The sequence below is a fragment of the Phoenix dactylifera genome, chromosome 15 (genome assembly GCF_051530095.1).
Source record: "Phoenix dactylifera cultivar Ajwa chromosome 15, Ajwa_hap1_PhDact_Kaust_v1.1, whole genome shotgun sequence".
Taxonomy (NCBI): Eukaryota; Viridiplantae; Streptophyta; class Magnoliopsida; order Arecales; family Arecaceae; genus Phoenix; species Phoenix dactylifera.
This window is the reverse complement of record NC_143204.1, coordinates 23,150,174-23,162,861: the sequence shown is the minus strand read 5'-3', so window position 1 is coordinate 23,162,861 and position 12,688 is coordinate 23,150,174. Positions and strand designations below refer to the sequence as shown.

The 12,688-nt window shown below is 39.5% G+C and overlaps 2 protein-coding genes across 2 annotated transcripts; both read right to left on the bottom strand.

Moving 5' to 3' along the window:
* Nucleotides 1-927: 927 nt before the first annotated feature.
* Nucleotides 928-1,546, bottom strand: LOC149751269 (uncharacterized). Its single transcript, XM_089927412.1, has one exon. It carries the CDS (start codon nt 1,462-1,464, stop codon nt 1,063-1,065), a length of 402 nt encoding a protein of 133 aa, XP_089783538.1. The 5' UTR covers nt 1,465-1,546; the 3' UTR covers nt 928-1,062.
* Nucleotides 1,547-9,497: 7,951 nt separating this feature from the next.
* LOC103705789 (zinc finger protein GIS-like) lies at nt 9,498-11,279 on the bottom strand. The gene has a single exon (XM_026804150.4). It carries the CDS (start codon nt 10,467-10,469, stop codon nt 9,669-9,671), a length of 801 nt encoding a protein of 266 aa, XP_026659951.1. The 5' UTR covers nt 10,470-11,279; the 3' UTR covers nt 9,498-9,668.
* Between the last annotated feature and the right edge of the window lie 1,409 nt (nt 11,280-12,688).

Sequence of the window (12,688 nt, the reverse complement as noted above, 5' to 3'; positions counted from 1 at the left end):
TCAAATATAGGCCAGATCAGGACATCTAATCGCCCGTCTTTTGCATCCAATGTGCATGTAACTTAGCATTATTTTGTTTTCGAGCTAGTGGAAAACTGATGCAAATTTTTTGATAAAAATGCTCGGATACCTAAATATCGAAGGAAGGATACTTTTAAAAGCTCTGCTAGCTTCAGACGAGAATTGAAGAGGGATATAGCAATGGATGAGGGGGGAGTGATCTATATTAGAGATTCTTTTTCAGCAGTCTTGAAAGGTTGAGGCCACCCATTTTCTTTGGTACATCACCATCTTTAATTTATTTTCCTATACAAAGGTAGAAGGGGTTTCTCGTTATAGATATCCATAAATTAAATTTGTAGATACTCGAGAAATCAAGAATCCACGCACGGACAGTAGTTTTCCTGTGATATTATTACTTCTGCAAAGGTAGAAGGCCTCATCTCTTGCTTCATGCAGAGGGATGGCTGTGGGGTGAGTGCAGCACCTGCACCTGCTGTAGCGGGACAGGTGAAAAGCGTGCAAATTCTAGCAAAAGGAACTGAAACTTATATAAGAATAACATGTATTGAATAATTCAGCAAGAGTTAAGGAATCTAGGACCATGTCAAGAACTTCAAGTCATATCTGGGAACTGGCAAGCATTTAGATACCCTTCCTTAGATACGAACCCAATTTGATTAGGAATCGTACGTGTCCCATTTTTTTTTCAGACTTAAACCAAAAGCTCCAAGCTGAGTTTATATGTCACAGCCTCGAAAATTAGAGCAAGAACGCGAAGGTCGTCAGAACTCGGGAAAAAAAAAACTAAGGTAAGACCGTAAGAATCTTTCACTCCATATAAGAGAGAGAATAAGAAGAAGAATGCATTCCATCTTCTCCAGCAACAACAGCAATAACAACAACGGCAACAAAGCTGGTGGCGAAGCACAACACGAGTGAAATAAAGCAAGCTTTGTTACAGATCATAAACGACCAGGCTCTTATATTCGTCACCTTCATCTAGTTACGTCAATTTCTTCGTGCAAACACACCATGGTGATCATGATATCATCATCACCATCATCGGCGGCTGAGAAGCGGGAACCAACGGTCGTGGAAGTAGGACTGGTGGGAGATCATGACGACGAGGATCACAAGTAGCAGCCCGACGCCCCACGGTGAGCCGCCTGCTCGATGAAATGACTCCCTCTCCGGAAGCTGGATCAAGAAAGGAACCCACCGCTTGTCGCGGCTCGAAAGCCAGTGGACGGCGAGCAGCAGCACGAGCGGCAGCACCATGATGGTCAGCCTGAGCTGATCGACCGAGCTCTCCAAGGCCGACTCGTAGCTCACGTACCACGAGAGGCCAATGGAGATGAATACTATGAAAAGAAGGAGCCAGAGGTGGGGTGGCGTGGGAGGGGCCTGTGTGTAAGTATTAGAATTGCAGGGACCGTGCTGGTAATAGTATCGACTAGACATATGAGCGTTAGTATTGGGAGCAGGTTGAAGAAGTGGGTTCTCTCTGTTTTCTAGAGTGCGGTGGAATGGCCTTGGGAGGGAGGAGATGAGGGTGGTGAGTTTATATAGGGACTTATGTGTGTTTTGTTTTGAAGGGATAAGTGACATCCTGTCCAAAGCTTGATTTTATTTTAAAGGTGTAGGGTGTATGATTACGTTAGAAATGCGACCATTGGATGAAGTTAAAGCTTGATTTTATCTTGGAAATAGCTTTACCCCTTCGAGTCCTTAGGAGTCACTTATCACCTAGGCATGTAATCGAGCCGAGCTTGGTCATGCTTAGCTTGAAATTATTAACCAACATGAAGTTAAAGATAAAGCTCGGCTCCAGATTCATTTCAAATCATGTCAGATATGCAGCTATTTCAGTTGGCTTGATAGTCTTAGAATACGCTAGAATCATTTCGTTTGATCTAACTTCGAACTAAAGTTGTCTTCTTACTTGTATTTTATTTTTATCTCAAAAAAAAGAATTTAAATAATTTTTAAAAATTCCTAATTTCATAAATAATAATGATTTTGTATGTGTCTGCATGTGATATGTCCATTTCGGGGATTTATCATGTCGATTTTTTGGGCTGTCAGATCATTTTGCCCCTAGTTACATTTTGTAATATCATGATAATCTAATATTTTGCAAAGTTCACCATGCTGGTGTCAGAGATTTTGTTTTCAGGGGGGAAAATGCATGTGATAAAGGAATCATGACAAGGAGCATGATGAGCAAAAATAAGCTGAAGGCTTGCTTGGTAATTTGAAGTACAATGGTACAAGAGTGAGTTATTTCATCAACATTTCTTTTTCAACTTTATTCATCATGGATATCTGCTTACCAACCTAATTGCATCCCACTGTGTGCTTGCTTTTCTTGTGCTGTGAGGAATCCTTCCAATTTGACAGTCCATGGGCCATAGGCTTTGGGTGGGCCGGTGGGGATTCAAAGGTATAAAGTGACCTACCAATGGCATGGTGCCACGTGCCACCGACCGCGCTCTTGGATTGAGGAATAAAGAGGGGAAAAGCATAGTGGGAAGTCATTTGTTGCACGAAAAGTGGAGGGATCGATAAGAAAGTATGAAGGTCCATGTTGGTAGCCCAATTTAGAGCATGTTCTCGTTGCAAATGATGCCTTCAAATAGGCTTGGATGTGTGACAGCTTTCACATCCAACGATTCACAATGTTTGGATGAGTCTTTCTCATGCATGTCCAACCATTGGATGTGGCAATTGTAATGGATCCAAATTTGTTGGAGGGGCTTCTCCCAAACAACATTGCAGCAGAGGGTTCACCAATTGGAGGAACGAAAATTCCTTGAAATTGACTTGGGTTTAGCCTACTTGTCTCATGATGGCTATGTGTCAAAATCCTAGGTGATTCTAAGAGCTTTGAAAAAAAATCACAGTAGATACTAGAGCTCAAATGACATATAACTACACTCCCTGTTCAGCTCCATCATGAACCAGTTTTCCAAATCTAGCTAAGTTGAATGTCTCGATGCAATCCGAATTTCCTTGAAGTGAGCCAATTTTAGAGTTGGTGAAATTTTCTTGAGTGATGGAGCCTTGATGGTGATTTTCTCATGATGAATTTATTAAAAATTATGGATGACTCTGAGGGATTATCCGGCCTAGCGACGTTTAGGATTTAGTGTTCCAACATAACCATTGGTGCACCATGAACATTCAAAATGGCATTGGCTTCCACAGGAAATCTACATGCTCACAAATTATGCGTACATATAGACTTTAGGTTTTGTGAGCCAGGTCTCGTTATCATTCATCCCTTAGTACCACTACATGTTCTAACTTCGTAGCTCTCATGGGTTGCTTGTGAGTTGATTTGTGCCGAGCCATAGCATTTTAGTTAGCTGAACTAAATCTGAATCTCGGGTTTATAATCTATTTACTTTTTCATTTTTTTCTTCATATTTTTTAAATTTTGTTGTGACAATAGTCATTCTATTTTCATCTAACCACTAGTACAAGTCTGACCAATCTAACCAATAGTCATTCTAGATTTTTGAGTTTGTTCTCAATTTTTTACTTTTAACATTTATTTAATGGGCTCTTATAAGTTTTTCACTAGCCAATCAGCTGGCCAGTTAGCTTGTCTGCGTACACGAGTATATTGTATGAAGTAAATTCCTTAACATGTACCAAACTTTACAATCATATTCTTATTGTGGCAATCATGTGGTGGACCGAGCTCAGGCTATCAAGAGCATGTGCTAATCAACTAAAAAGCCTGTCATTGATGGGAACAAGCGACGACGCAAACAGCGCAAAACGCCTTCTCGCTAGATCTCGGGGAACAAACTATGACTTTGTGTGCACGGTAGTGGGAAAATGGACCCCCCGCTGCCAGGATAAATAAAGGGGCCAAGTGAAAAAGGCTGGAGAGCTGAAGGCTCTGAGAGCTAGCACAGGGAAAAAGTGAGGAAGAGTCTGATCTAGAGGTGAGCAATTCCTGGCCCCATCAAAGGTAAAGAATCTGACTCTAAAGAGTGCAGGGGTTTGGGTTTATCATCTAGAATCCCATCTTGAGGCTCACCTTAAGTAGCTACTAGATTTATCTACCACCATCCACTTCCGAAACTGCCTAAGGTTAAGAAGGGAGCATGAGTGAGCATAGTGGATCATGTCCAAGCAAACGCAGCTCGGAAAGCCTTAGGATTTATTTGGTTCGTGGGAAGAGGAGGGAGAAAGTATGGTCAACAAGAAAATGAAGAAATGTCTGATGTTTGGATAGAGTTCTCAAAGGAGAAAGATGGAAAAATAGTTTTCTCATGAGAATAAAATTGTTATATTTTATAAAAAAAGTCCAATTACTACAGGCTGAAAATTGGAATACTTTTTTTTTCTTTCTAAAAGTGCTCCTAAGTTTTTAGATAGAATGGGATAAGATCTTTTTGTTTATTAAGGGCATAACAAATATTTTATATAATTTTTATAAAAAAATAGATTCTCAACTAAACATAAGCCGCTCTGGAACGTATCACTTTCTCATGATAAATCAAATATGCAAAAACTATTTTTTTAGGCATCATATATTCGCGCATTAATTTTTTAGAAAAAACAATGCACTCCGAAAAAATTCTTCCCGCAAACCAAATAAGTTCAAATGGTGATTTTAGGAGAGGGTTCTCTAAGGTCTTCAATGTGATTTAAAATAATATGAAACAAATGTTTCTAGGATTAATGTCTCGAGTTTGGGAAGCATGGATTTCCATTAATTTTTCTCATATAAATTATACAGGATGCTAATGCACTACGGCTTTTCAGCCACCATTTACTGATCCAGAGATTGGCCTTCAAACCTTTTTCTTTTAATCTCTTAGCAACCGCAGAAGAAATATGTATCCGGCCACCTATGTAGCAGCAGTTCAACAGATGGGTTGGGGTCTGGTGGAAGGTAAACTTAGAAAGGGGGAGAAAGGGGGATGAGCCTGGGGTCGAATCATGGATCCGGTTTAAACAATGTACTGCCTTCTGTTGAGTTTTGGACACATAAATGGGTCTGCCATGAACCCCAAAACCAAAATTAAACCCATCCTCCTTTTACTGCAACCGTGAGTAAACTTGTAGCGAGAGCTGGAAATGGACCCAATCGAGTCCAAAGCCTTTAGGCTGACAAGCTGCTGCGCTAAGCTTCGGCTCAGTTATACTTATCCCCCGGCAAACTGTATCAAAAAAATTTAAGGTCTAAACAAGCTTAAGCTGAGCTCGGGTTGGTTTAGGGCTGAAATTAGGTCGAATATGGATTTGATAACAGTATATCTATGTCCATATTTATTTTGTTTGGCAAATATAGATACTAATATACATATATTAGTCGGATGTAAAAATTTATATCTATATTTATTTTAAATAGATACAGATACAAATCAGATATTGAATGTATGAATATAAGTCAAATAATTAAACTTTATGGCCATAGAATCAAAGATATTATTAGGTGGAAAGTAAATCTAGTTAATAGTACCTTAATATGGTTATTTATTATTTTTAAAAGTTTTTGAATGTTATATAAACTTAAATAAAATTATAAATAGAATCGGATATATGGAAATGGATATGATAGTTCTCTATCTATATCCATATTTATTTTTTCTTTCATAAATATGGATACAAATACACATATTAGTCAGATGCTCAAATTTTTATTCACATTCGAGTAGATGCGGGTACGAAAATAGATCTAGACATATATTATTTGGTCCATTTTCAACCCTATCATGCTATTCCTCCTTATTTCTATTCCTTGATAAATTTTTTAATTATTCTTTATTTCTAGTCTTTGGTATTTTTTTATTATTCCTTATTTCATAAAATTATATAAATGTTCAAGACAAATCTCTATTAAAAACATAAGATATATATTATAAATATATTTTGAAAAATATTTAAATAATTTTGTTTTACTTTGTATACATGACCATATGCTAGAACATATATATATATGTCCATCATGAAACCCAAAAGCCACCGATCGTACTCCATCTCATTCTCCTGCCAATACTATCAAATTGAGTAAATTCTCTGGACTATCAGGTGATGAAAGTTGCGTTTTGGTATCATGCCTTTTACTGTTTTTTTTTTTTTTTTTGTCTACTTATGAACTCAAATATTTTTACAGTAAAAAATCTATATTTTTTGGAATTATCGAGCTTCCCTCTGCTTCCACAAGGATGACATGATGGCCCACATAACCAAGCCTAAACTTAACCTGTTCGAGACTATGGACTTAATATCTAGGCTTACCCAAGATGTTAAGTCACAATCTAGATGTAACTGAAGTGCGCAATTGTATCCAAGGTCCATCATAAACGAGACAAAATTTGATGCTACAACAATCAAATTCATGTTCAATAAAATCAAGTAAGAGTTTGTAAGATGGTGCACTGGCAAGAAAATTCCAGACTAAGAATTTATCTTGATATATAGTAAGTTTATCAATAAAATGTCACAAGATATATTAGATAAACAATATAAAAATTAATACTTGAAGGGCCTTCATATATAGCTACTGTCACAAAAAATTGAACCCCGGCTTGATTTGGACCAATTCACAATTAGATTGTGTTTTAGTGAATTTAGTGAATTAGGTGACTTCTCTCTCTACCCTCCCTTTTTTTTATTTTTATTTTTGAGCAGTCTAATTATCAATAAGTTATCCATGGTCTCAGCTAATGGTATTGCAAGCCAAGCTACTCGATCATCTTTAAAGCCAAGATCGAGCCTGACAAGCCAATTAGACTTCGTTAGGCTGTAACCTATCTGAAATGAAAAGAGACAGTTGTTGAGCCAAACTTAATGCCATCAGCCAGAAGCTAACTATGGGGCCACGTCAGGTTGGGCTCTTTCTGAGTCTTTTTGGCATCTCTCACAAAATAATTGAAAAAGACATCAACTAAGATCGACCATGTTCAGATTTCCTTCATCCCAGCTAACAATTATTATGTTCACTCGCTATTTGCTGCTCCTAGAGAGTCCAAGCCTATATCTTGTCCTTGGCAGTCTTTCATTCAGTGCCTGCAACAAGGTAGCCTGTGCACTGCAACATGGAGAAAAGAGTCAGGACTGCTGTGATCTCTACCTTTTCTTACAAGAAGACACTCTCCTTCAGCATTTTATAAAAGTAATGTCTGTTCTAAATATTTGCCAATGATCCAATGATGCGTTTCTGTTGGAGGATATAAATAGGTTCGTATGGGATCAAATTGGCAGCTTGGTCTTTGGCTGGACCTCTTTGAGATGGCAGGTGAGAACTTGAATTTTTTCTGCCACATGTTAAACAAGAGCATAAAGTTTGTAGGCTACCCATCTATACCTCTCGCTAAACAACTGAGCTGAGTCCATCCTATAGCACTTGATAAAGTTGCCATTGGATTCTTTTATAGATTGCGGCTTTGTTTGGGCATAAGGTTTTTTCTCAGGGGAAAAAAGTCTCATAATTGATTTGGATTTTTAGAGTTTTTATAAAGAAAGCTGGCGAGATATATCGAGAAATTAAATGCGTAACATAACTTGTATGGAAATTTGCTACTGGTTAGGTATCTGATGAATGGGTTAAAAGGCATGGAGAATGTTGCCATTGGTCGCTCGGGTACAAATCCTAGTTTTTTCTAATGGTTTTCCATCGAAAAAAAGCTTTTCCTAATGGTGCTGAGGATGATTTAGAAGCACGGCAGAAAAGAAATTAAAATGAATTAAAGTATACTAACTAGGAAGATGCTTACCTTTATATAACAATGTCATATCATTGTAGTCTCTTCACAGGAAATTACATGATACTATAGTGAAAGAACTTCAAAATTGGGTAGGCTACCATATCAATTAATTGTCAGAGAGCTTATTGATTAATCGAACTATGCTGTTGATTCTCAGACTGCATTCTTTTGCTATTTTCTTAAAAGAACCTCAAACTATATAAAGTATAATGGATAATTAGTTTCATTCTACAAGTTGAATAACTTGTGGTTAAGAATCCTTAATTTACTAAGTGTGTCTAATCTTTAAGAAAACCATTTTTACTCCCAAAAAAAGGAACGCTATGTCCAATTAATCCCATGTAAATAAGTAATGCTGTTAATCACATTTAAATCATAGGTAATTGTTTATTGCTATTTTTTTAGCAATAAATTTTGGGTGGCTTCAGCCTATAGCCTGTGTGGACTAAGGGATACTGTAGCACGGGTTTATGGTGGCTGACCACAAGGTAATCATGGTGCTTATGATTAGATGTGAATAAATCTGAATCCTTAGCCTGACGAGAATGTAAGAGCTTGAACGAGAAGAGTATATGAGAACTCGTGCGAGCATATGTTTAGTCTCACTTCTGTTATTTGTTGAGATCTTGGATACTTATACATGATTAAAAAAGTTAAAAAAAATTGATTAACCTTTTTGTGTGAGTTACTGGTTGTGACATAAACAATCCTTTTAATCATTATATATCACCACTTTTGTCCTTTGTTGTGCAAAGCATATGTGATGTGTCTCAATAAAGCAGAGGATCCCGATCCGTCTTAGTAGATTCTCTGTCAATTGTTAGACTAAATAAAGAAAAGAAAAAATAAATAAAAAACCCTTAAAGACCAGTAGAATGCATGCTACTTAAAGGCACTTAGATATTCCATCTTAAGGGTAACGCGGCCCTAGTGATTGACTGAATTCAGGAGAGTGTTGACAGACACAGGTGTCTGGATAGGCACCCACTCTTGTAGGATATATGTGAGATTGTGGGAGGGCTTGCAACATTCCGAACTACCCATGTTTATCGGGAGGCGAACAGTGCGGCCAACTGGGTTGCCTCCTATGCGGCACACCACTTAGAAGAATTTCACTAGGAGAGCACGGAGTTTGTTCCCCCGCCCCTTCATCGACTTCTTCTTTTTGACTCCTATGAGTGCACTCATTACATATGGTGTGAGTTGCCGTTGTATCAAGAAAAAAAAGGCACTTAGATATTCACATAGAAAACATCTTAGCCCATAAGTCCTACATATTTCATATTTATGCCATAATTGTTTCTAAATAATCTAATGAACAATTGAATGAGATTTATCTGATCATGGAATCTTAGTTTCCTAATATCACTTTCTATTGAATTACAGGATCTCATCTTAATTAAGAATGCTACTAACGCTTGAATCTTCTCCAACTCACCACTCTTATCTCAATACATTGAAAAGTTAGCCCAAAAAAAAAAGCAACATGCCAATACATAGACTAAATAAAAATATCAAATTTATGAAAATCAACGATATTAGCAACGTGGAATTCCCTATTTTAGATTAATTGTGCTTTAAAGGTCAGCAAGAAAGACAGAATATAAGAACAGTGGGACAGTCACGGCAGAAAAAGCTTTGAAGATCTATACATATAGGACAAAAAGAGAGAGAGAGAATTAGCTATACATACGGTTATGGTTGGATAAAAGGCAGTCTACCACCAAAGTAATTAGACAAGAAGTCTACACGAATTCTTCAACATTAAAAATATTCAAAATTATAATAATAATAGTGGTGCAAACAAAAATGTAGGATGGGAAGGTAGATTCCAACTCTGCTAACTGCCTGAAAATTTCCACATCCAATTTTCTTCTGAAAAAGAAATCCGAATCCAAATTTCAATGCCATTTAGAAGCTCTAAAAGACTATGAATCACAGGTGCAGATCCAAGCTCACATTCTCTTTTACACCAGTTTGGTAGTTCTGTGGAGATGTAGAAGAAGAGGAAGAAGAAGAACCAACAATAGTACTCAAACCGACACCCATCGCCCCGGACTCGTCCCCTCCGAACAAGGGCAGCGGTGTTGTTCGGTCCCGATGGACTAGTCCCATGCTCGCACCGCCATGCACCGCTGTGGGAACCCTCCAGAGGCCCGGCAAGGGGCTTCCATTGATAGGCTGGCTCACCGATCCACGCTCGCCGTAGAACCGGCTGCCGACGCTGCTACCGGTGGTGCTCGAACTGCTCCATGAAGGATATTGGCGAGTGGCAGGGGGATGGAAGCCAAAGCTGCCGGCGGCCGGCAGCGGGCCGAGGCGGTGGTGGTCGAGGAAGCCGTACTTGTGGTGGCCCTCGGCGGTGGATTGGTGGTTGGCTGACATAGCTGACTGGAATTGGGCTCGCTTGGCATGCTGTCGCTCACGCTTGTGAGCATTCTGGTGCCCGCCGAGGGCCTGTGATGTCGGGAACTGGCGGCAGCAGTAGTGGCACTCGAACTTGCGATCTCTCTCGCCACTGCCGCCATCGCCGTTGCTGCCGCTGTTGGGGTTGGCGGTGGTGTAGGGGTCTTTGGAGGGATCTTCGTCAGTGTCGGGCTCGTGAGGGACCTCGATGCCAAAGAGGCGGAAGGTGGAGGCGGCGGAGGGCTTCTCACGGGTGGGCGCCGGACGGATGAATGGGAGCTGGGAGAAGGAGTCGACGCTCGTGAAGTCGCGGGTCTCTCGCTCGCTCATCTCTGCCCCTGCCGGCGCCGAGTGCAGTAACTGTAGTAGCTTTGACCAGCACAGCGCAGCTCACAGGACTTACGCTAAGATATAGAGAGGTAGAAAAGGAAGGCAAAGATTGGGAGAAAGAGGGTGCATGGGGGGGAGAAAATTTTCTTCCTCTTCCTCTTCTCCTCCTTCTCCTCTCTCTCTCTCTCTCACTCACTCACTCACTCGATATGTTTCTTGTGGAGCTTCATGGAGAGAACCTTTTTGTTTCTGGGCTTGAAGTAGGAGATGGAGGGTAAGAGGAGCAGAAAAGAGAGTGGGAGATCTCTCTTTTTCTCACTTCTGCTCTACTCTCTTGGTATGTTTTGGATGTGAATGCTATTGCTATAGGTTTTTGTTAGCAGGTCTCAAAGTAGGAATTGGACTATTGGAGAGGAAGGGAAAGGGAGATGTTTCTTTTATTTTCTTTATTTTTTTTTTTTGGTTTTCAGTGGAGATTTTTCTTCTTTCTTAGTTCCAATTCTGTTTGTTGGCTGATATTAGTTTTTGATTTTCTTTTTTTCTTATTCCTGGTTGGTTTGAGAGGGGTGGGGACTAAGGAGGGAGAGGAGCGTGGACAATTGGAGCTGACCCATCTGTGAGGGCACTGACAACAGCTGCTGCTGGTGAAGGAGGCTTTTAGCTTCTCAAATAACAACCAAGTACCACCCCAACAACGCCGTCGCCTCACCATCTTATCCTTCCATAATATGTCCTTCTCTTCTTTTTCTTCCCCGCTTTATATCTCTCGCTTTCATGCAAGTGTAACCATAGTCAAGAGGGAAGATTAGTATGTGACCAGCTCTGTCGGTCGCTCTCGCTCCCTCCCCCCTCCCTCTCTTTTTTATAGCTGTTGGTTTCTTTACATATGGAGCTGCAGAGATGGGTTTGGTGATTAGAATAAGGGAAGATGTACATGGGATTTTTTTTGTTATTATTATTTGGGATCCACAAGTACATGGGACTTCAGTTTTCCACCCTTTTATTTTAGTTTCATTATGACATGTAACTTCCTTCCCTTTTATCCTTCTCAGTTTGTCTGCATTCTCGCTACGCCCTCCAACAACGCCATTTCAAAACATTTTTTTTTTTCAAACAAGAAAAAAACTTAAAGAACCATGCCTCGTCTTTTTTACATGGTGTCAGTAATTTTATTTGTTAAGGCATATTCCCTCAAATTATAGAAGTTTAAGTGAATATCCTAGTTTGTAGACTTCTCAAAGGTCCCCCCACAACCCGCATTTGCGGATCATGCAGGGATTCTTGATTTAGATGGAAATTGGAAGGTAGCTGATTGATTTGGACCATTAGGCAAGTGTTTCATGGAGCGTGTGGTTATGGATGCTTTATCTCTGAACTTTGCACTTACAATTATAGTTGGGCTAACCTAAAAGGACCTCTTTGTCATTTTCAGTTAAAATAATAGAAAAAAAACCAACAATGTTCGGGCTCGATGATCTCATCTTTTAATCTATGATGATGGAAGAATTATTTCCTATACCATGTGCGCCATATGACTGTATACTATGCCAATCACAAGTTTTTGTTCCTATCAGTTCCATTCATCAAGCATTTACTTAGATGATTGACCCACATCAACAAATGCTTGTGATTGGTATAGTACACCAATAAATGGTGCACATAATGTAGGATATAATTTCTTCGTTTTTGAGACAAGAAAAAAAAGCCTCCATAGTCCCTTACTTTTTTTTAGGGTTTAAACTATTTTTAAGATTTCGGGTATTCAGGTATCTGTGGTTTGCATAGGTTTTGGCTGAAATAGTATTAATTTAGTAACAAAGCCCCACAAGCCAAGTTGAATTATTCATTAGCATACAGTTGTGTGCCCATAAATCTCTCTCTCTATCTCTTGCTCTAGTGTTTTTTCTCTGCAGGGTGGGTTGCTTTATGCATGCATGCCTGACCCATTTGTAACTATCCCCCCCTCATAACTGTTCGCATCCTCCCTCATTATTCTCTCTCTCTTCTCCTCCAGGGACCAGTCACCTGTCCCCTTCCCAACTTCCCCCATCTACCTCCTCCTTGGCCTTGAGATATAAGCCCAAGCTCACTGCACAGCATTTGCTCCCATGGGAGTCCTATTAATGAAAGGTACTTCTATGCCTCTCGTATGCCCCACGGCAAGAAAGAGAAAGCCTAACACTCACTTCCCATCTCAAATCTTCCCTCTCTATTTTTTC